Genomic DNA, 25,349 nt, shown 5'->3' with positions numbered 1-25,349 from the left:
GGTGGGCGGTAGGCCGGGAGTGAACTGTGGACTTGGTTAACGTGAGCGAGGACCTCTACCAGTCACCTACGTTGCATAGTCTATTATCCAGGAATTAGCCAATCCTGGATACAAACTTCCATGCCTTTGTAATGCATGAAGTTCTACCTCAGTTGTGGAAGTTGCGTAAAGACCAGGGAAACATGTCCAGCATAGTCTAAAAGAACCTACTGAAAACTCTTTGGCCCTCATTCTTATTTCTTTTTTCTTAATTTCGCTTTCGCTTTGTAACCGAAGTTCGGTCGAAGTTTGTCTGGCAATGAGTCATTTGTATGCAAAATGGGTCTTGAGAACTTTTCTTCGCCGTTCTGTTCGACTTACTTTGAAAGAGTTTTAACTTCCTCAGAGTAGAGTGTTTTTGTGTGTGTGTGCGCATGGTGGTGGGGGGGAGGACGTTTTCCCCACCATGCTTCTGAGTGGGGCCTTTGCATATTGCACGCATCTTGTTTGGCCTGATAGCTAAGATAAATGGGCTCTGCATGTCGGCATGGTATGTGTATATTTTATATATGCTGTAAAATATATTTAGAAATGCTGGCACATTATAATTTACAGCATATGGCACGCGAGCACACACACGCTCTTATGTATATACTGTAATGTATATATATATATATATATGCTAAGGCCTTTATAATATATATAGCACCACTATAGCGTTTATATTTTCTTCGGAAAGAAACGCCATTATTTATATATTCATCACCACTTCCATCGTTTTCTTTTCTAGTGATATATATACAGTATATATATATTCATCATATTCCATATTTATCGTATGTAGTGATATATATATATATATATATATATATATATATATGTATATATAGTGTATATATCAAACACCACAGGGGAGGAAATTAAAAAGCTTGTAAATCCTGACTGGTGTCGGCTTGATTGCTAAACCACCTTCAGATCATATACATTATATATATATATATATATATATATATATATATATATATATATATATATATATATATATATGTGTGTGTGTGTGTGTGTGTGTGTGTGTGTATATATATATATATATATATATATATATATATATATATATATATATATATATATATATATATATATATACATATACATATACATACAGTATATGTGTGTGTGTCTCATATGTGTAATGTTATGTCTTAATACTTGCTTTTTAAAAAAATCGTGATGCAGAATGCGCATGCAGTTAGCAGTTTTCCGTGACATTATTAACAAACGTGCAGAAAAGCATAAGCCGCTTAAGGGAAGGGAATTCCCGGGAAGTTTGCCTTGAAAGCCTCTGCAGTTGAGAATTACCGTAACGTTCATGGGAAGCTGCTTTATACTGGGATGCAGGCAGAGGCTGCTTGGTCGGTTCAGAAGGAATCCTTGCAATGCAAAATTTGAAATCTTGTGGTATTCAGTTTTAACAGAGTTTTTCCCGGTAACGGAATATAATAAGTATTAAACGGTAGCTTTGGGATGATGTAGCGTGTGTGTGTATGTGTGTATATACTGTATATATATATATATATATATATATATATATATATATATATATATATATATATATATATATATATATATATATATATATGAGATGGAAGCCCATCTGAACATCACGAATGTTTTTATTGGGATGATGGAATATATTTATATATATCAGTATGTATGTTTTTATTATATATATATATATATATATATATATATATATATATATATATATATATATATATATATATATATATATATATATATATATATATATAGTATATATATATACATATATGTAATATTCAGGTATCGAAGCGAAGCCAGTTTAATTCTTAGCAGATCTATTTTGACCAGTGTATGATAATAAGTGTTTGTCTTGCCCGTTATTAAACATTTTTGTACATTCATCGCACTGATAATGAATATTAAAAACTTAATAATGAATATTAAAAACTTACCACTAAGAACAGTATTTAGTGGGAGGCAATAAATTCTTGAGGACACCCTGTATCCTAATTAGCTCGTAAACTTCAAAAAGACTCAAGGTTTTATGTCATGATGAAGTTGATTAGGTTTACTCTGTTGATGTGAATTTGAATAGCACGTGCTGGCTAGTGCATATATGCAGTCTTCCTTGGCTTAGAGCTCTCTAATAAGTGCACAACCTAAAGCGACCAGTCTACTTAAAATGGAGAGTTTATTTCTAAATTCATGAACCGCACTAACGCGAATGTGTAAACACGCACACATATATGTGTATATATATATATTTTGTATGTATATATATGTGTATATATATGTATATATATTGTGTATATATATATAGTATGTGTGTGCATATATATATATATATATATATATATATATATATATATATATATATATATATATATATATATATATATATGTATATATATATATATAATATGTATATAGAATATTAATTTATTTATGAAATGTATCACGTGTTAATGGACACTGAAAAGCGATATCTTATAAATGAAATTTCGACTATATCACCCCCCACCTCTCTCTCTCTCTCTCTCTCTCTCTCTCTCTCTCTCTCTCTCTCTCTCTCTCTCTCTCTCTCTCTCTCTCTCTCTCTCTCTCTCTTCCCCTTCGGCAGGGCACACACAAAAAAAAAAAATACAGCCATGCATCGAAGTAATCATATTATTATTAAGGCCGATTCCTGAAAGGAAGCTTGTCAAGAGCTTGCAATGCGATTAAGTTTTCTTTCCTCATGTTTCAACGGGAGAGATCCATTAAGAATCGCGGCGTAGAGTGGCCTTCAGACACATCACGATTCTTTTTTTTTTTTTTCTTTTAATTTTTTTTCCTCTTTGCTTCGTGCTCTATCTCAGACAATACGTTACGCGGCACGATATCGTGTGTTTGCGTCGAGTGCTGAGGGGCTGGAGTCATTCTGAACCGTAATTATTTTCGTTGTAATGCCTTGGAACGACTGGGTCCTAGTAAGCCGAGTTATATATATATATATATATATATATATATATATATATATATATATGTATATATATATATATATATATATATATATAATATACAGTATATATGTATTATGTATATATATAAAATAACAAGTGAAAAATAAGGGACGGGGTGTAGGTACTGACCGGTTTCGACTTTATTTTCAAGCCATTGACGAAGGACTTGAAAATAACGTCGAAACCGGTCAGGACCTACACCCCGTCTCTTATTTTTCACCTGTGGTAATGTGTGATAAATGAATCACGTACAAAAGTGATTATAATCATCATATATATAAATACACACAATCGTATATGTGTATATATATGTGTGTATGTATTTATATATATATATATATATATATATATATATATATATATATATATATATATATATATATATATATATATATATATATATATATATATATATATATATATATATATATATATATATATATATATATATATATATTTTGGCCTACTCAACGTTTCTGGGAAAGGTTGGGATTGGATTTTAGACCTGTTCCTGTCTTAAAGAATGAAAGTTCGTTAATGTCATTTTTATTTGCGGTTAATGGAGTTGCCATTGCATTTTACTCCATTGGCATTGCAGATATCGACTGAAGAGAGAAATGAGTTTATCGCGGCTCGACGGAATTCGAGAAACACTTAAAATGAAACTCAAGAATGAAGGAGAAATTAAAAGGACATTCAGTTATTTTCACTTATTGATATCTCATTTGGGCATACTAGAAAAAAAAAACAGTATATTCCTTAGGATATATAATATTCACAGTAAAAAGTATAATTCATAGGATTTATAATATTCACTGTAAAAGGTATACTTCTTAGGATATATTCACTGTAAAAAGTATAAATCTCAGGATATATAATATTCACTATATGAAGTATATTTCTTAGGATATTTAATATTCACTGTAAAAAGTATAATTCTTAGGATATAAAATTCACTATTATTCATATTTACGGCAAACATACTTGCATAGCGCCATTAAGAACACATGTTGTTGGAAAATAGGTAAATGAATATACTCTCGGGTAAGCAGAGTAGAATGAATGAATGTGAACTAATAATGTCTTTCATATTCTTCAACGCTTGGTAAAACATTCTTTGTCGTCGTTATTGTTAGAAGTACTGCGCCTGCGCTGTCGTGATTTCTTTCTCGAGGGACCCGCAAATAACATAACTTCAGTCTTCGATTTTTTTTTTTTTTATTCTCGTGTACGTCTGTTGCATTTTTTGTGTGAATGAAGACTTTTGTGCATGCTAGGAAACTGGAGGTCTTTTGATCTTTTATGAATATGTGAGAACCACTATTCGTTAGGGTACCTCTGGTATTTTCATATTTACATTTTGTATTGTACAGTATAATCATACATTTATCATAGTGAGATATAATTTTATAATATGTGATAGTTGACGTTCTGTGTCTTTCAGGCTGTCTTTATGAATCTCTCTCTCTCTCTCTCTCTCTCTCTCTCTCTCTCTCTCTCTCTCTCTCTCTCGCTAGTACCAGATGAACTTTAAGCAAAACCCATTTCTCTGCTCCTTTTATTTGTAATGTTACGTTTTATCTCTCTCTCTCTCTCTCTCTCTCTCTCTCTCTCTCTCTCTCTCTCTCTCTCTCTCTCTCTCTCTCTCTCAGAGACCGTTGCATGTGAAGCAGCTCTCATAATATCATATCAGGTATTGTCGCGTGAGTAAGGAAAAGTATGTACAGTATGGTAAATCCAGCCTTACTGTCTTTTTATGCAAGGTATCACGTCGTTGGCAACATAAAACACCTGAAAGTATCGGGTGTCAGGCTAGTTCCCCTTCATAGGTCACTTCAGCCTTATTCTTGAAGTATATCATTGAAACTTTTTGTCTGAGGTATACTCAGAGAAAAAGTTGGAGAGGTTTTTTTTTTTTTTTTTTTTTTTCCACGTTAGTCTTTCCTTTCGATTTACACGTCTTCAGGAGGTGCTGTCATAATTTAGATCTCAGAAACACTTTTCTTCTGGAAGGTTAATTTTTTTAAAGTTTGTATTTTCATATTTTTTTTTTTTTACTTACACAGTCCTTTCATTTTTTTTTACCAACGTGACATCGTCATTCTATTAAGAGTTAATCTCTCTCAAGTGAAATACATCAGTGGCTCTTCCAGTCTTTTATTTTCCAGGATTCCTGGTGACCAATTGGATCTCTCTCTCTCTCTCTCTCTCTCTCTCTCTCTCTCTCTCTCTCTCTCTCTCTCTCTCTCTCTCTCTCTCTCTCTCTCTCTCTCCAAGTGAAATCCATTCTCTTATTTTTCAAGATTCTTGATTTTCAGTAGGAAATGTAACACTTTTCACAGTCTATTGTGTCTGTATTTCACAAGCGCTGTTCCATACAACAACTTAAAAATGTGTAAACCCTCCGTAGATTTTAATACATTATTGCCACCCTTCATTCAGTTTGGTATGTGGGACTGGTTTAAACAGTTATCCTCTAATCCTCCACGTAATGTGGTCTCCTGAAGAGGCTATTATATTGCTTCGTCAAGATAACGGATTTTTTTTTTTTTTTTTTAGTTACGTTTGTCCTCTCATTACTTCCCGCAGCTCAAACTAAATCAGAAAGATGTCCTGAGTATCATATGCTCCTAATTAAGCATTTAGCAAACTTACAAGTTTAATCCGAAATAGGATCACAGGATGATGTAATTTCAATTGAATTTTCCAGTATTTCCGATTCAGTAAGACAGAAATAGGGATTTCATTCAAGACTTTTCAGGTTATGTCAGCAACGTCTGTGAAGAGGAAGAATGGTAGAGTAAGAACAAAGCAGTTACATAAGGTTGGGTTTTCAAGGGACGACGGATGTTCCCTGTGTCTACGATGGTCGGCGATTTCCGAAACGGTTCAGGTTTTATGGTTCTTTGTGGTCTGGGGTATACGGAGCTTACGCCATATAAGGGGACGTTTCATATGATGTGTTAGTTTGTATTGTCGTTGTCTTCATAGTTGTTGTATTTATAAATGAAGGCAGAAAGAAACATTATTTGGTTTTTGATAAGTTGCAGTCTATTTTAAGTTTTGGGTGTGTGTGTTTTTTTTTTTTACTTTTGTTAAATTAGGAAAATGTGTAATTCGGATTTTTAAAAATTAGAGCAAAAAAATTTTTTTTTTTTTTTTTTTTTTTTTTGCTTTTTTTATAAGTTGTAATTTATTGTAAATTTTTTGTTCTATGGACTTCCGTGTTTTGTTAAATTAGGAAAATGTTATTTGCATTAAAAAAACAGGGCAGGAAAAACTTTATTTTCTTTTTCATAAGTTGAAATTTATTTAATTTTTTATGCTGAGTTCTTTGGAATCTGAAAAAAATTATTTGAGTTTTGATCATTTGTAATTCATTGCAATTTTTTGTACTATGGTCTGCCTTGTTTTGTTAAATTAAACAAACAACCTGGGAATTTTTAAAGGAAGTTAAACTTGTTCCTGATAGAATTAAGTTTTTACGGTATATTCAGCACCTCTAAGTCAAGCTGGTGACCTTCAATGCTTGAACTTTCGTGACTGTCTACATCGTGATTAAAAATCTCTTTGCCCAAGATCCGTTAAATCCTGTTACTTCGATTTTGCAATCGATTTCCGGTATGATGACTTGAGAAATGTTTGATTGACATTGTATTTTCAGTCACTGGTCTTACTGCGAATATACTACACACACACACACACACATATATAATATATATATATATATATATATATATATATATATATATATATATATATATATATATATCTGGATCGAACCCAGGTTTTCAATTGCGTGGTTCAGTTAGTGGCTCCCATGCCCTTCAATTGAAAGACTACTAGGTTCGATCCCGATGTGCTTCAGAAATACATATGTGTAATTGTAGTCTATGAGTTTTCCTCATCTGTAAATATCATGTGTTTAATCGTAAATGGACTTAAACGTGTATGAAGTGACGTGTTTATGACAGCGTATTGTAAATATGTATAGGGAAGGAATACCTGTATTATGCTGAAGGGAGCAATTATTATTATTATTATGACAAAAATATTTCCGTTAACAGTTTTCTTTTCAAGTCGTAACAGTATCAATTTTTTCTCTCGTCATTCGTGAAAACCTTATTGTATGTATGATAATATATATAGTGTTTATTTATATATATATATATAATTTTTATCTATAGTCTAGAGAGAGAGAGAGAGAGAGAGAGAGAGAGAGAGAGAGAGAGAGAGAGAGAGAGAGAGAGAGAGAGGGTGTTTTTCAGATCATGATTTGCTGGTATTTTACATCCGCGCTGTGTCGTGTTGCCGTCTTGCGTGGCAACTTGGAATCGTGAGCCTTCTTACTCTCGCTAAGGGGATAGACAGTGGTGCAAAAAAACTCTCTCTCTCTCTGTCTATATATATATATATATATATATATATATATATATATATATATATATATATATATATATATATATACATATGCATACATACATACATACATGAATCTGTTTAGCCGAACAAGAGGTGGGTGTAAAGGGAAAACAGCACAAACACACACATAGATACATACATACATACATACATACATACACACACATATATATATATATATATATATATATATATATATATATATATATATATATATATATATATATATAACTTGATTAGTTACGAGTGCATTCTTGTATTGTTTGTAATCTAGTTCTGTTTACTCTGTAGATATACTATACATTTGTACTCTATTTATATGTTAGCCTGATTGATTATTTGTCGATATCTAGTACTTTATTACAAGCAGCTAGACCTTTCTATTAAAATAATTGTCATTAGTTAGGTTTATATATTCACTGAGCAAATTTAATTTATAAATCGGGTATCATTTCTTTAAGAAGTCAATCAACTTCTGCGTCACGCAGCTAGGCTCATTCTGTCAGGTGGAACTGTTCATTATACACACCTGGTCCTTTCCACCGAATACCGACTATCAGTTTTATTTTTAAACACCGCTGGACGCTGTTGCCGGTAATCCTTAGGAAGTCTCTTTGTGTAATAGCGGATGAGTAACGATGTAGAGAGAGCAAGGAAAAAGGGAAAGAAGTAGAAAAAGAGACGGCCAGGGGAATTTGTGGTGCTTCAGGCAGTCTTGCAACAGTAAGTCGTGAAAGAGAACGCGTCAGACAATACTTCTCCTCCTTCCTTGGTTCCAGCTTCTTCTCACGCTGTTTGGCTGGAAGGCAGGCGTTCCAGCGTTTCTGCTCTTTATTGGAGCGTTGATATCGTTCCCTCTACAGAGAGAGAGAGAGAGAGAGAGAGAGAGAGAGGGATTACGGTCGTGAAGGAATCGCGTTGTATTGTGGCTTTTTGTGGTAGTGCCAGATTACAGCTGGCACCGTTGTATGGGGAAACGATTTAACGTTGCTTAGTGATGGCTGCCTTATGTTTACACGAATGGTGGGGCATGTGATGATGATGTGTTTGTGAAGTAGTTTTTACTGTTACAATAATGTCTGGCCTAGACCTTGCTCAGTTGTATCGCTGGAAAGCTTGATTTTCAGAATTACTGGAATAGCATTGTAGTCCGTACATTAAAATGTTCTGTATGGGCGTCAGTGAGACGTTCGATAGTTACATCTATCGTGGGAGTGTTGCTTGGAACGCAGTGGCCACCCGTAATTCCAGTGCTGCAAATCGCCTAAAACGTCGAGCCTGTTCCCTGACGTACAGGCTCCGACGTCCCCGTAATTCGCGCCATCAGACGCACCGTCGTCATAACGCCAAGAACAGTGCAAAGTTACCCTTGAAGGCGTCTGAGGCATCGAAAGCCCCTTCCGACGCCGAAGGGGAAACGATCGAATGTTATTCCTCAGGAGCAAGAAGTGTGTCGTCACTTTCAAAGCAGGGTTCTGCAAGGTCCCATCACCAGGACCCGCCTGGGGTCGGTGCTGTGCCGCCGTCGCTAAAAAATGTACACCTGTGCAAAACCGCCTCCGCAGGCGATATCGACATAGCGAGCTGTTCGAAAGACGCGGGCGGCGATGATTTGAGGATGCCGAGGTCCTCCACGCTTCCTAAACTGGCGAGGAATTCTTCTTCATCTACGTTGTCTTTAGGATTAGCCAAGCGGTCCCAGTCCTTCAGTCCCAAAGTATACGCCCTTACGTACTCCCCGCGTTCGTGCCCTGCCCTCCCCAGGCTCATGCGCTTAAACCCGTCGGAGGAGAGTATCCTTAGCGATGAGAAAGATGACGACGAACGCAGCGAGTCGGATTCCAGCGAGTTTTCCAGTGAGAAACTGAAAACTTCGAAGCGTCATCGCATTTGTCGCTCGGATCACTTCCGTATGCGACGCGGGGGTCACGGCCCAACGGACGGCTGCGTTGGGAAAGGTCCCCCGTCGGAGGCTGCTGTTGAAAGCTCTTTGCATGGTAGTTGTAACAGTGTGACTCTGAGGGCATCAAGCAATGAGACGAAATGCCTCCCTTCCAGTATGGATACTGCTGCCTTGTCATCCATCAGAGGCCGCCGCACTCAGCCGAATTCACATACACCGTCACCTACGACCACTACAGCATCCATAACCAATGCCATCTTATCTGCGCCAGCGCCTCCTCCACCTCACCATCATTTATCTGCACCAGTGCCACCGCCTCCGACTCACCCTCCACCACCACCTCCACCCCCACCTCTCCGTCATTCCCCACCACGCTCCCAAAACGCATCATGTCGATCTGAATCGCCATCTTTATCTCCCGCTGGTTTTTCTCAGTCAGTGATTGACATCACCCCTGCATCATCATCATCATCATCATCATCATCATCTCACGCAAGGGCTTCTACGTCAGACAGCGCCGTAGCAGAAACTCATCCGGGGGATCACAAGTCGTCCGACCAAACAGTTAGGCCGCTGAAGAGACAGCTGTCTCTAGAGAGTAGATGCAAGTGGTGGCATTTGTACGAACTCACGTTTAACCTCAGTCATTGCACTGGGCAGTTTGCGGAGTCTATAAGGGCTCTAGGTCAGTCAAAGGGATAATCTGTTTCATTCATTTGCTTTCATTGTAATTAGTAGCTGTGTACTTTTTGTACACGATTAGTGAGTGCGTACGTACATTAGTGAGTTTCTTAGTACACGTAAAATCACTTACGTCTGATATAGAATTATTGCCAGTAAATTGATAGCTAATACTGCTTCTTCGCTTACTTGTTGATGTCGTAGAGGGTATGAATTTTAAAACATTCTTGTTGTGAAATGTAACCGAATATTTTATTATTTCATAATCTGGTTGTGGCCGGAGAAACTTTTGTCTGTTAAACAAGTAGAATATAAGCACATATATTCAAAATAATTGTTGATCACTATATTTTTGTTATTTATATATATACTAGCTGACGAACCGGGCGCTGCCCCGGAAAACTCTGAATGACAACCGAGAAACTCTCTCTCTCTCTCTCTCTCTCTCTCTCTCTCTCTCTCTCTCTCTCTCTCTCTTTTCCCCACTCTTTCTCCTCCCTAACACCCCCCTCTTTCTCTCCCTAACACCCCCTCTCTCTCTCTCTCTCTCTCTCTCTCTCTCTCCTGTTAAGATAGTTGCTTCAATTGCATAGCCCAGCGTTTTTGACATTTTATATTTCACCCCTTCCTATCAGGGCTGGGCTGAATCTGGATTTAAAGGGCATGGGGAGTGTCATTATTCATCTCAGCGACCTTGAAAACTATGGATTAGACATTAATATCTGTCATATTTGACATTTTATTTTTCACCCCTTCTCACCCCCACCCCCCTCCTATCAGGGCTAAACTTGGACTTTTTAAAGGGCACCGGGAGTGTCCCTATTCATCTTAGCAACCTCGAAAACTGTGGATTAGACACTGATATCTGTCGTTTCCGTTGTTTTTACTTGTCACCCCCTTCCCACCCACACCTCCTTTGGTTCCAGTGATGTCTTACCCCCACAGTATTCTTTTCTAGATAGTAAGTCATATGTATACCAAGTTTGGTTGAAATTGCTCAGTGCTTTTCAGAGTTATGCTGGAACACACACACACACATATACATGCATACATAATCCATTTTCATATATATATATATATATATATATATATATATATATATATACATATGTATATATATATATATATATATATATATATATATATATATATATATATATATATATATATATATATATATATATATATATATATATATATATATTATAAAGCTTTCCCCTTTACAGGTGTTGGCTCCACAGAAAAAAAAATCAACGTCTCCAAATTTATTAGGTTAATACTAAACAAAAAACAAAAAAAAAGCATAAAATGAACTGATGCAAAAAGCATGGAATAGGCACACTCGTGTATGAATGCGCGTATTAGCTTATTCCCAAGTTGGCTGTTATTTTTCGTAAGTTAGTTAGAAGGAAACCTTGCACACACTCGCATCTTGTATTGTTAGATTTTGTGTTCATCAGTTGTTCCACTGTTCGATTCCCTAAGTGTGAATGGTTTATAAATTTTTTTCATGATTTGATGTCCTTAAGACTGCACATTCTAGACTCTGGGTTAATGTTAACACTCTTTTACTTATGTGAGTTCAGTATTAAATAGCTTTATGGAAACATTGTGTGTAACTAAATTGTGGAGTGATTAACCAATTGTGGAGTGATCTTTCCTTTCATGTAATTGAAATGCTGGAACTCAAGAGGTTTGCACTAGATACAGATGCATTTTTATTGAGGGAACACACATGAGTCCTGATTAGTTTTGAATTGCCTTGCAATATATATATATATATATATATATATATATATATATATATATATATATATATATATATATATATATATATATATATATATATATATATATATATATATATATATATATATATATATATATATATATATATATATATATATATAAGTTCTTGTAAAACTGTTTATTTCTTGCTTCTCTTTCGTTTTCTGCACTTAGTTGCGTTCCCAGTTGGAGCCCATTGGCTCTTATCATACAGCTTTTCAAATCAGGGTTGCAGCTGCTAATAATAATAGTAATAATAATAATAATAGCAATGATGATAATAATAAGTTGAATTAGTTACCAAGAGACACAGAGAGGTTTCTGGGCGCGCGTCCTCGGTCACTTTTTATTTAATGAAGTTAAACATCTCAAAATACCTTCCTTTCCAGTAGCTTGCACTGTTGTAGTTATGTAACAGCAAAACAATGGCTCATGTTACATAACCCCTTACTTGTGCTTACTCCGTAATACTTTCTGTTTTGAATTTCTTTTTTTGTCACTCCGTAGTTTAGGGATCTCGCCTAGGTACTGCACACGGTTACCATTGTTTCTACTTTCGTAGAAATTAGGTTATGGAAGTGGAAGTGGTACTTTTCAAGTTTGTAACAGGAGTCCTCACAAGTTTTCTTTGGCTGTTATGGTCATTTGTTTCTTGGTGTAAAACGTAATTGTTATGTCTTCGCTGATTGCGTTGCAGTAGTTTGAAGTTCCCGTCTTTTAATGACTGAAGTTCAGCTGGCTCTTACTGTGTTTCCACCATTGGTGAGCACAAAAAAATAGTATATAGTTTATCATTTCTTTGCACTAAACCGTTTGTATGCTGTTGTGTACGTAGATAAACTGTCGTAACAGTCTTCCTTCCTTCCTTCCTTTAAGGATCTGAGTATATGTTTGGCTTCAATGAGAGCCATAAATGACCTTTGTCATGGCATTACCCAGTGGAGGTGTGGCTACCTAAGTCTTTTTAGTCTATTCCTAAATGAAGATCATTTGAGAAAATGTTGTTTGAATCTGTGGCTCTATTTTATATGATGCCTTTATTGCTGAATGCTAATATTCGTCTCAGCTATGAACGGTTTTTATTATATTGCGTCTAATTCTGTACTGCGGGTTATCAAGGCTTCTCGTTGTATGTTCAGTTTGGTCCATTTTCTTTAAAGTTGTCAAGGTAAGACAGGTGTGAAAATTAAGGTGCGTCCACGCTTCAGTAAAACATGTCAAAATTCACGTCAGCAACTTATTGCATACATCACAAACAAGTCGAATACAAGTCAGCGACTTATAATATGGTTCTGAATAGTACTTCATACGATTTATCGTTATTTATGTAAGGGACGTGGGCTTGTTTTCAACATGTTTGTGATATGAATGGGATAACTTGCCGACATGTTTTATTGTAGTGGAGACTCACCCTATGTCTTCACGAAGCAGGTCTGTGAATATATATAGGGTATATAATTACCTTTGATAACAAAACTATAGTATTGTAATTTAGTCATTTGTAAGGCATTTAAGTTATACTCTGCCCAGGAAATAGTTCTCCAGCAAACTAACATTGTGTGTTTGTATGCGTGCTCGCGCGCAAGATTCACAGGTAGGAGTGGCTTTGATGATGATGATTAATGCAGTTTTAAGTGATATATTGAGACGTGACTGAATGCATTCCAATGCATGAGAGTTCATTTGAAAAGGTCAATAAAGGATGTTAGTGGTTTGTCTTTAGGTAGGGTGGTCTCTCACACATTCATACATGTAAAGTTTAATGGATTTTATTTACTAATTTATTTCTTATTTATTTATTTATTGGTCTGTCTATCTATTTATGTATTTATGTACTCGTTTTAGCGTAATGAGTTCCAGTGACGCATTGTTATAGATTTATAAATTTTTTCTAAATAAAATTTGACCTTTGCATAATGCAGCAATTACTGCTCTTTGATACCACTTTTAACCATGTTTTTTCATATAGATTTTTCTTAATTATCATGTGTAATCTTTTTTATTAAATCTTTTATTGTTAGTCTGAGATACCATGCTTCGTGTGTTACTGCTGTTCTTCTTATTGATAAATACGACTTGTGTTATAGAAAATGTAATGATGCGGAACGGTGAAAGAAGTATTTTATTTATAATTTTTGGGGGAGTTTTGTATTACATCATTGTTTGTTTTTGAATTCACTAACCTCCCCAGAGAGGTTAAGGCTTCTAACTCCTTCCCATCCTATGTTTTACTAATCATAATTTTTGTTATGAATTTTATTTTACATCATTGTTTTGTCTTTGCATTTATTAACCCCCGAGGTTCATCCTTCTAATTCTTCCCATTCTCTTTCCAGCGAAAGGTGGCAAAACAAATGGTGCGGTTCGGGGTGTCCCGGGTAACGGGGGGTCGGGGGCCAGGACCCCCCCGGCGGAACGCACCAAAAGCAGCAAGTTCTCGGCGCTTGGAAGACTCTTCAAGCCTTGGAAGTGGAAGAGAAAGAAGAAATCCGAAAAGTTTGAGGCCACTTCGAGATGTAAGTTTAATGTCATATTCTTAAATAACGGTTCATTACGTAGAATGTCATATTCTAAGTAATGGTTCCTTAAGTATGATGTTATATTCTTAAGTAGTGGTTCATTAAGTATTAAAATATCATATTCTTAAGTGATGATTCATTAAGTTTGATATATTCTTAAGTAAGGGTTCATTAAGTATAATGTCATATTCATAAATAACGGTTCGTTAAGTATAATATCGTAGTTTTAAATAATGGTTCATTAAGTATATATTCTTAAATAATGGTTCATTAAGTGTAAGATCATATTCTTAAGTAATTAGTTCATTAAATATAATATAACATTCTTAAATAATGTTAATCTATGCATTACTTATGGTTGTTTGCGCCGTCCCTATGGCCCCAAGCTGCGACCCCTTCCATTTCTTTTTCAATAACTCCGTTCCATTTTACTTTCCACCTTCTCCTAGCATTGTTTCAATATTATTTTCAGCGTTGAATGACCTCATAGTAGGTCCCAGGCCTTGCCCTTTGGCGTAAATTTAATATTCAAATTCCAAACTATATTTTTAAATAATAGCCGATTTAGAAAAAGTGCCTTGAGTACCTAAAAGGTCTTATCAAACCCTTGTATTGCCTAGAGGTTACAAGATAAGGAGGCGAAGTGAAAGAGTGGGTCTGTAGTCTGAAGTACAATCTCTTCTTAAAAAAAGTATATACATATAAAAGAAAAAAAGGAAGATACTAAGAATCATGGGAGCCAGAAGCAGGCTGTAAATTCCAGAAATCGGCTGGAAAGGGCATGGAAATGAACAGAGAAATAAGTAGACACTGAAGGATTGATCTCCATATACATGTGAGATTTGTTGGCCTGGTGGGCATTACTAGGCCTCCTGAGAGAAAGATTTATTCTCTCTCTCTCTCTCTCTCTCTCTCTCTCTCTCTCTCTCTCTCTCTCTCTCTCTCTCTCTCTCTCTCTCTCTCTCTCTCTCTGTCATCCTTAACGAAACAGTTGCTGAAATAATGTTATCAGATCAGAGACAGCAGGGCGACCAAGTGGTCGAGAGAGATGAAAATGAACATATTCAGTCTTGTGACAAAAGGGGGGGAAAAAATAAGCCTTTCAAGTATAAGACTGCCCTTTCTAATATATTCAGTAGCTGAGACTGAGGTAAAAATTTACGATCCATTCCCGAAAGAAAGCTCTAATACCTTACCAGCTCTAGCAATATAAACTGAGTGCGCTCTTCAGAACAGGTAAAGACATCCATCTCCCATGAAAGAAAGGAGATTGTGCTAAAATACCTTTACCAGCTCACGTGCAATATAAACTGAGGTGGAAAGCAAGGGCGTTATCCACTGCTCTAAAAGAAGAACAGGTAAAGACATCATGAATTATCTGACTCAGCAATGACCCAATAGACAACATTTCATGAATTTTTTTAGTAGAAATAAATTTCTGACTCACGTCGGGATCGAGGTCTCTCAGATTGTCAGGTTCCAACTTTTTTAGACTTGTATGGCCACAACCTGATACAGTTTATATATATATATATATATATATATATATATATATATATATATATATATATATATATAAAAGTATGTATGTTTTTATGCTAACCAGTTCGACCTCATGAACTTTCTTATTTATTGACGTTAAGGAAAACTGTTTTTTTAATGAAGACATGCTAACTTTAAAAGATTTTTGGATTGATGGAAATGAAACCTACCTTGCTATGCCGTATAACAGTGATTGCCGAGTATAGGGTATACGATAAGATAAAAGAAACAATTAAAGATATGATTTTACTAATGGTCGTGTTTTTTTCTGTGATTATTTGTAGGTTGGCTCTGTATTTTAATTGTTAATAGACCAGTTTTCGTTTTTCTGTTTTTTCTTTTTATTAATAATTCATAATCCAGAATTTCTGTTCAGCCTGTTCCTTATGTGTTTTAGAAGGATTTTATTTTCTTTTACAAATGGTTAATCTTTGTGCCAACTTAAAGGTTTTCCACTCAGTCAGTCGGTCTTTCATGTCTTTTTTTTTTTTTGCTTTTTTTTTTTTTTTTTTTTTTTCTATAAATATATCCCATGCTCGTTACTTCCATTTTACCCTAAGGGCCCTTCAGGCCGTGTCATGTTGATGGAGGAGGGGCAGGAGAAGAGAATGGGTCTGGCCCGGCGAATGTAACCTTAGAAGTTGTGACGGCATAGGGTAGGGGGAGGGGAACCTAGGTCCCTTGGCCCCTCCCTAGGGCCCTTCCTAGGGGGATGGGTGAGGGCAGATAAGGTTGAGTGATGCGTAGGTAGGCCCTGAGAGAGAGAGAGTGAGTCAAAGGTGGGATTTTGGGCGTCTGGGGCGATTTCCTAAAAAGTTTATGGGTCATGTTTATATAACCCGACGTTCGGTGAATATCGAAATTGTTTATTTTTTTATTTTTATATGTATATTTTTGCTAACTATTACTCAAACTCCAATACTTTTCAGCGTTAAGACACACTTTATTTTTAGGTGGCTGTTTTATATCTAAATCGTTAGATTTATTAGAGGCCTCTCGCCCCTAGGCCTAAGGATATTCCCAAGGGGACGAAGCCCTCTTGGTTACGTTCAAAATATATTTTCTCCACCGTCAAGATATTTTAAGATTTGGGGTGAAGGTAGGACAGCTTCCACTGAAAACAAATAAATACTCAAAACAAGTTTCCTTTATAAAATGGTTAATATTTTCATAAAAGATATTCACCTCCATCTAGAAGTCTTTGGGAATAATGTGCCAGTAAAGTTTAAATATTAGGTTTATCTTATTCACATATTCCATATTTGTCGTATTGAATGACAAGAGAACTGGAATATACTGTATATGTTGGAAATTTGTAAAATTTCGTCAGTAATATATTTTGATGTATTCTGAATATATTACACATCAAATTCCTTTTAAATGAAAGGTCGTGGACCATTTTCAAGAGAATAATGATACGTTTATTAAGTTTTACCGTTTTTGTAATTTTTTATTTTTCTACGTTTATTGAAACGTATTGCATTTCAGTTGTAGATTGTTGCCTTCCGTTCAAAGAATCCGAGTGGGATACATTTAAAACACGAAGAAAAGTAAAAATTAAATAAAACAAAGAAAAGTAAAAATTAAATAATCAGTAATTTAGAGACAAAGACGACCAAAAGTAATCATTATTCTCGTTTATCTGAAAGGGAAAAACGTCTCTGTTTTTGGGTGAGTCCTAAGGTCCACAAAAGGCTTCTTATTCCCATTAACACCTACCACACATACGGGGAAAAGGGCTTTAGAATTCGTTAGTTTTAAAATGGTTGCCAGTTTCGATCAAATGTCAAAGGAGGTGTCACACGAGCACCAATTCTGATCAAGTGCCAAAGGAGGTGTCACACGAGCACCAATTCTGATCAAGTGCCAAAGGAGGTGTCACACGAGCACCAATTCCGGTCAAGTGCCAAAGGAGGTGTCACACGAGCACCAATTCAGATCAAGTGCCAAAGGAGGTGTCACACGAGCACCAATTCCGGTCAAGTGCCAAAGGAGGTGTCGCACAAGCACCAATTTGATTATGTGCTAAAGGAGGTGTCCCATGAGCACCAAGCAACAATTCCAGTGAAGTGCTAATGAGGTGTCACACGAGCGCCAATTCCAGTCAAGTGCGAAAGGAAGTGTCACACGAGCATCAATTCCGATTAAGCGCCATAGGAGGTGTCACACGAGCACTAATTCTGATTAAGCGTCAGAGGAGGTGACACAAGAGCACCAATTCCAATCAAGTGTTAGAGTAGGTGTCATAAGAGCACCAATTCCAATCAGTTGTTAAGGCGTCACAAAAGCGCAGATTCCAATAAAGTGCTAAAGGAGGTGTCACATGAGCACCAATTCCAATCAATTGCTAAAGGAGGTGTCGCGAGCACCAATTCCAATCAAGTGCTAAATGAGGTGTGACACGAGTACCAGTTCGATAATGGGCCAAAGGAAGTGTCGCACGATCACCAATTCCAGTCAGGTGTTAACGGTGTCACACGAACACCAATTCTGATTAAGTGCTGAAGTAATTACTACACGACCATCAATTCTGATTGTGTACCAAAGGAGATGTTACACGAGCACTAATTCTGATTAAGCGTCAGAGGAGGTGACACAAGAGCACCAATTCCAATCAAGTGTTAGAGTAGGTGTCATAAGAGCACCAATTCCAATCAGTTGTTAAGGTGCCACAAAAGCGCAGATTCCAATAAAGTGCTAAAGGAGGTGTCACATGAGCACCAATTCCAATCAATTGCTAAAGGAGGTGTCGCGAGCACCAATTCCAATCAAGTGCTAAATGAGGTGTGACACGAGCACCAGTTCGATAATGGGCCAAAGGAAGTGTCGCACGATCACCAATTCCAGTCAGGTGTTAACGGTGTCACACGAACACCAATTCTGATTAAGTGCTGAAGTAATTACTACACGACCATCAATTCTGATTGTGTACCAAAGGAGATGTTACACGAGCATCAGTTCCGAACAAGTGACAAAGGTATCACACAACCACCAATTCCAGCCAAGTTCTAAAGGAGGTGTCATTGTCTTTTATCTTACAGCATCTTGCCGCCAGAATTTGCTCCATGAAGTAGCCAATATTTTGCCCTGTATTGGCACGAAATTGTCCGCTAATGTCAAGTTCCCAAAATCTTCGAATGTTCCCGACTGCAATTCTGCCACCGTTATTGGTTCCTTGTTGCTAAGTTTGGCAGCTGGATGCCGAAAGACTGTCAGAGTACGCACACATGGGACGGGCAACGTGAAGCTTGCAGGTGGAAATAGATTCTTTAGTATTACATAAAAAAAATTCTTAGTATTACAGCAATGACGTGAGACCATTCAATTATCTGTTTATTCTGATGTTTTGTCGGACAGCATTAATACGTTTATATTTGCAAGAGTTTTGTTTATCTGTTATTAATTGTCTGCTTTATATAGGCGTAAATTAGATGATAATGAACTGCCTTTTCATTCAACGTAAATATAGAGAGTAAATTGTGTTTGTGATGTCAAAGATATATGATTGATCGAGACTTTACTGTGTATGCATTTATGTAAACGTTTTCGTGTTATTATTATTATTATTATTATTATTATTATTATATTAAGTTGATAAGGTGTACAGAATGTCAGACAGCTTTATAGGCTTATATGGCTGGAGAGAGAGAGAGAGAGAGAGAGAGAGAGAGAGAGGAAATTATAGTCTAAGGTTTCTGCGCAGGGTTGCGTAAATGGATTTTGCTTAACGAGAAGTCGGTTTTGGTAGGCTTCTCTTTCGTGTTAGAGGAAGCTTAGAAAAGTAACACGTTGCTGGGAAGATGTTGATAATTAATTGTATTGAAGGTGTTCTCCTCTAATATTATTATATTGTCTTCATTCTCATCTAATTGTATTGTATTATCTTCATTCTCATGTAATTGTATTGTATTGTCTTCATTCCCATCTAATTGTATTGTATTGTCTTCATTCTCATTTAAGTGTATTGTATTGTCTCCTCCTCTGGTACTTCATGCAAGAGTGGAACCATAGCTAAAGATATCTTTGAGTTGTTCAGATGATTAAATTTATTTAATCATGCGAATACTGTATTTACTACTATTCCTTTCTTCCTCACACCGTCGGATTGTGGAATGGTATCTCTGAGGATGTTGTGCAGCTGGAACCTCAAAAGTGCAAGCTAAGATGCAATGCATTTCTGCCTCAAAAAAAAAACAAAAAAAAAAAAACTCGCATTTTGTAATGCATTTACATCTTTATCTATTTATTTATCTATATGTTAATGTATTTTTTCTTTTCTACTAACTGATCTGTTCTTTCTGTATTTCCTATCACCTGCTGTTACTTCTTTCAAATGAACACCTTATCCTTTGGAAGCTTGAATTACAGTCAATGGCACCTGTGAGCTTTTTGCATATGAATAAGGTCCATCTTCGAAATAATAATAATAATAATAATAATAATAATATTCAAACAGCTTTTGGACACTATGAAGTGACAAATTATACGTTATTTGTCAGATCTTAGGAAAGTGCAAGGTGATGAGTGTTTGTCAAACGTACAGTAGTAATATGAGAACAGTTATAAGGTTGTCGAGTATCAAATGATAGTCTATAATTAGGTACCAGTGTGCCAATACAGTAATTAGGGACTGAGGAAATCGTAATTGTTTATTTTACACATCAAGTGTGTTTAAGTGTTGAGAAGCTTAGGCAGGATTTTGTCAGATTTCTTGAAATGACAGTATACTTCATGATAGCGAACATAAATTGTTAAAATTAGTTGAAGTTCAGTCGGTAGTATGAAAGAAGCAAGGGTACTCTCTCTCTCTCTCTCTCTCTCTCTCTCTCTCTCTCTCTCTCTCTCTCTCTCTCTCTCTCTCTCTCAATTACTTAATGATATTGAATATAACATATTGTTTCAGTTAGTTGAAGTTCAGTCTGTAATATGAAAGCATCTCTCTCTCTCTCTCTCTCTCTCTCTCTCTCTCTCTCTCTCTCTCTCTCTCTCTCTCTCTCTCTCAATTACTTGTCAGCTCTAGAACAGAAGAAAGGAGAGACACTGAGGCAGTAAAGATAAGCTGTTCAGGCTATGATTGACGATGACGACTCCGAGGCAAATTTAAGCCGCTAATCATGTTAAATTCATAAGAGGTGATTTGCTTAAATGAATAAGGTTCGCGTTCCCCATTCTTCAATAATATGCAGATGAACTCGATTTGAATATTCATCCATAACTGGAGGGAGGGGGAGGGGCATTCTCTCTCTCTCTCTCTCTCTCTCTCTCTCTCTCTCTCTCTCTCTCTCTCTCTCTCTCTCTAAAACACACATGAACGCACCTAAGTTGATTGGGATCGGGTAAAATTGTGTTTGCGTTGTCTTCCTTATATACACACACACAGTTTAATATGTGTTTGTGTGTGTGCGCGCTCGCGCGCTCCGGATCATGTAATTATTTTATGAGTACTCTTTATCCTTGGGCAATAAAATATTAATCGAGAGCAAATATGATTAGAATTTTTCATTCGTTTGCATTTTGTTAGGTTCGTTTTGACACACACACACACACACACACACACACACACACATATATATATATATATATATATATATATATATATATATATATATATATATATATATATATATATATATATATATATATATATATATTTCCTTTTAGGTCGTTGTAATTTTAAGTCCATAGAACTTAAACAAAGTAAAAAGATTATAGTTAGTTTCCTTTACTATGTCCAAATAAAGACATCTCTTGTGTTTAGAGGCTGAACTTGAGTACGTTGAGGTTGCCTATTAGTGAAAAATATAGCGTTTACGCTATGTCCATAGTAGGTTCACTTGTAAGTAATTTGGTTACTTGTACTTTACGAATAGGGCATTAACCCCTCAAAAAATGTGTAATGTGCAGCACTATCTAAACGTTTCAGTTTTTTTTTTATTATTAGTAATTCGAACCCTCAGTTAAGTTTTAATCTTAAATGTATGACGAAATGCGTTTGAACATTGGGTGTTGATATCAATTCAGCACTGGTAAGTCATCAGATTCAGTAGGAAGGTACTTGTTAAAGACTGAATGTCTTAAACAAGCTTATAAGTATAGCACACATACAGATATTAGAGAGAGAGAGAGAGAGAGAGAGAGAGAGAGAGAGAGAGAGAGAGAGAGAGAGAGAATTGTAATGATTGCCTTGACTGTTGTAACAGATAATGAGATTTTTTTGTTTCTGCCATTTATTGGGTTCTGTTTGCAGCATTGCATATTACTACTGGTCAGTTAGAAACGGTTCCCTGTTAAGTGTTTTGTACAGTGATCACTAGTATAGTCGTGCTTCAACCGTGGATGAACCCCTTTGCACTACAACTTCCACAATATTAGTTACCTTGTACATGTACACTGAAGGATCATTATTGACCACCTGTAATTTGCTCGCTTTGTTTTATTAAGTAAAATGTGATAATTTATTTCCAATGTTTATTGTACCAAACTTCTGTACTTTTAGCTTATTTTTCTCTCATCACTTTTGAGCATTGCCCTGTATGTAAGTTTTTTTTTTTTTTTTTTTAGGCCAAGTTTATAGCCCCAAAGCGTCGAATTTGAGAAAGTATATGCGCACTTGATTTATCGTATTATATGTAATCTCAGAGAAGCGTTATTTCTTGTAATTCCCACGATTGGTTAAGTAAATGTTATAAAGACTGTAAGATTCCACACCATTTTGCTGCATTGATGACCCGGGAATCTGGAGAAAGCACGTGCAGAAAGTACATAAAACCAGAGACCCAAAAGATTTGTCATACTTCCTAGGTGAGAAGCTACGCCCGACTGATTGCTTAACTACTTACGAAAGGGATCAGTGGGTCTTCATTGATTGTCACATTCGGTTTGAACAATTGCCTTTAACAGTTTGTAGCTTTTGTAAAAGAAAACTATTGAGATGGCTATTTGTCTGTCCGTCCGCACTTTTTCTGTCCGCCCTCAGATCTTAAAGACTGCTGAGGCTAGAGGGCTGTAAATTGGTATGTTGTTCATCCGCCCTCCAGCCATCAAACATGCCAAATTGCAGCCCTCTGACCTCATTAGTTTTTATTTTAGGTTAAAGTTAACTATGATCGTGCGTCTGGCACCGCTACAGGTGCCAACAACACAGGCGACCATCGGGCCGTTGCTGGAAGTTTCTTGGGCCACGGCTGAGAGTTTCATGGACCTTGGCTGAGAGTTTCATACAGCGTTATATGCTGTACAGAAAACTCGATTGCGCCCTAGACACTAAGGCGCAACTTTCCTTGTTAATTATTGTAACAAAATTTTTGTTTCATTGTCCGTGCAGCGAGAAATGTGTTTATTTTGTGATTTTTATTATATATATATATATATATATATATATATATATATATATATATATATATATATATATATATATATATATATATATATATATATATCGCCTGTGGTTGAATAGGCCGCAGCAGTTACCAGTTTGTGTTCGTTACCAACTTGAATATGTATATTGTCAGTATAGACGTACTTGAATAATGCATTGAGTTTATGTGGAAATAATTAGATTTATGGTCATACTTATAACCAGAAATCATATTCTTTCATTGTTTTAGTAATATGTATATTCCATTTCAAGGATGACATTAAATTGTATTCACACAAAGCAGTACCAACCTTAGTTTTGTGAAGCGTATTTGTGCAGAAACAAATGGCTGATATTAAAGCTTTTGCGTAATTGGTGTAAGGGCAAATGATATTAATCACTGTCATTTTTTATTTTCCAGCTTTAGAGAGAAAGATTTCGATGCGGGTCAACAAAGAAGAACTAGTACAAAAGGGCATCCTCTTGCCCGACTCCCCTACCTCACCTATAGCCGAAGGTAAGTCTCCCCTTTAAGTTCTTGATAGAAAATGGGTCTGGCAGACTTTCCAAATATTCAAAGAAAACGAACTAACTCTGTTTGGAAGGGTAACTTTAACTTTATATCTTCATCGGATTTTCGTCTCTTCAAACATCATTTACGTAACCAAATTGTTTCTGTGCAAGGTACTCGTTTAGCATATATTGGATTTGAGGTAATAGTGCAGGGATATGTTGATATAGTAGGGGGTAAGACTATGACACTTTAGGTCTCATACAAGGTTTTTAGCACATCAAAAATACCGGGGAAAGTCATAATTCATACGGCATTGGTGTAACAATTAGTTTTGGATTATATTAGTCCCAAGAGGAGCAAGGATTATAACATCTATATTAACATCAAATAGAAAAATAATGAGTAAGTTCCCTAAGAACAGTGTTTATGTGATTTTTAACCAGTAAATGACAGAAGAAAGTGATTTGAAAGTTGTCTTGTGTAAAATAATATTTTATATTCGTTTTCCTGTGACTACCCGTGATCTCTCTACTTCTAAAAATTGATATATTAGTGATTGTGTGATACGATTATAAAGAAATTATATACAGTGAAGTTAACTCTACTTGTGTTCAAAAGTCCATCCTTGCCTAAACGTGAACGAACTCCCAAATTAGGTGGTCATATTATATAGCATTCTTGTCACGTTTCACGCCGAATTACGTAACGAACGATTTCGTTTTATGTTTGGGATGAAAGAGAGAAATCCGCTTGTGTATTATTATTTCGGTTACGTCTCTAAGTCTGTGTGGTGTTGATATAATCATTCTTGTAGTATACAGGGGGTGTTTAATCAGTGGTGAAGACCCTCCAACCCACTTCCCCTCCCCAACCTCCCACCTCCTCTTTTCTTCAATCGTGGGAGCAACAAACCACCACCCAACCCCCTTTCCTAACTTCCCTTAGGAGTTCTGCTTCACTCTGGCCCTGTCATTGATTTCAAGAGTTGAACCAGCAGTCCTTTAGTCTCTCTCTCTCTCTCTCTCTCTCTCTCTCTCTCTCTCTCTCTCTCTCTCTCTCTCTCTCTCTTATACCATCCCATCACCTTTATAACCTTTACGTAAAACAGGTCTTCTCTACCTTTCCCTCTCTATTTTCGTGATCTAATTCGGCATAGGGGGTCAAATATGATGTAGGGGGTTCCTAATTGGCATTCTCTCTCTCTCTCTCTCTCTCTCTCTCTCTCTCTCTCTCTCTCTCTCTCTCTCTCTCTCTCTCTCTCTCTCTCTCTCATTTTTTTCTTACCTTTCCTCGACATTCATCCATCGTGGGCAGTATATATTTTTCCTTCCCCCACCCCCTTTTTTTTTTTTAGCTTTGTGTTAGAATCGCCTCGACTTCCTACTAGACTTTGACTTGATCCTTTAAGACTCTCTCTCTCTCTCTCTCTCTCTCTCTCTCTCTCTCTCTCTCTCTCTCTCTCTCTCTCTCTCTCTCTCTCTCATAGCAGCCCATCACCTTTACAGCAATATGTAAAATAGGTCGTCTTTCTCTTTCCTTTTTTTTGATTAGTGAATAAGCAATAGGAGACATTTCTTTCGAAAGTTTCTCTCTCTCTCTC

The 25,349-nt window shown here is 36.2% G+C and overlaps 1 protein-coding gene across 17 annotated transcripts in view; it reads left to right on the top strand.

Annotated features, from left to right (window-relative positions):
* Positions 1-25,349, top strand: part of LOC136845935 (phosphatase and actin regulator 3-like) — an 873,386-nt gene that overhangs the window by 677,586 nt on the left and 170,451 nt on the right. For all 17 annotated transcript variants that reach the window (XM_067116448.1, XM_067116449.1, XM_067116451.1 and 14 more), the window contains 2 exons: positions 14,154-14,333; positions 23,657-23,752. In XM_067116448.1, coding sequence (XP_066972549.1) covers positions 14,154-14,333; positions 23,657-23,752 — 276 coding nt within the window. The remainder of the gene's footprint in view (positions 1-14,153; positions 14,334-23,656; positions 23,753-25,349) is intronic.

Source organism: Macrobrachium rosenbergii, chromosome 14, assembly GCF_040412425.1.
Source record: "Macrobrachium rosenbergii isolate ZJJX-2024 chromosome 14, ASM4041242v1, whole genome shotgun sequence".
Classification (NCBI taxonomy): Eukaryota; Metazoa; Arthropoda; class Malacostraca; order Decapoda; family Palaemonidae; genus Macrobrachium; species Macrobrachium rosenbergii.
Note: the sequence above shows the minus strand (reverse complement) of the source record. Positions and strands in the feature narration are given on the sequence as shown.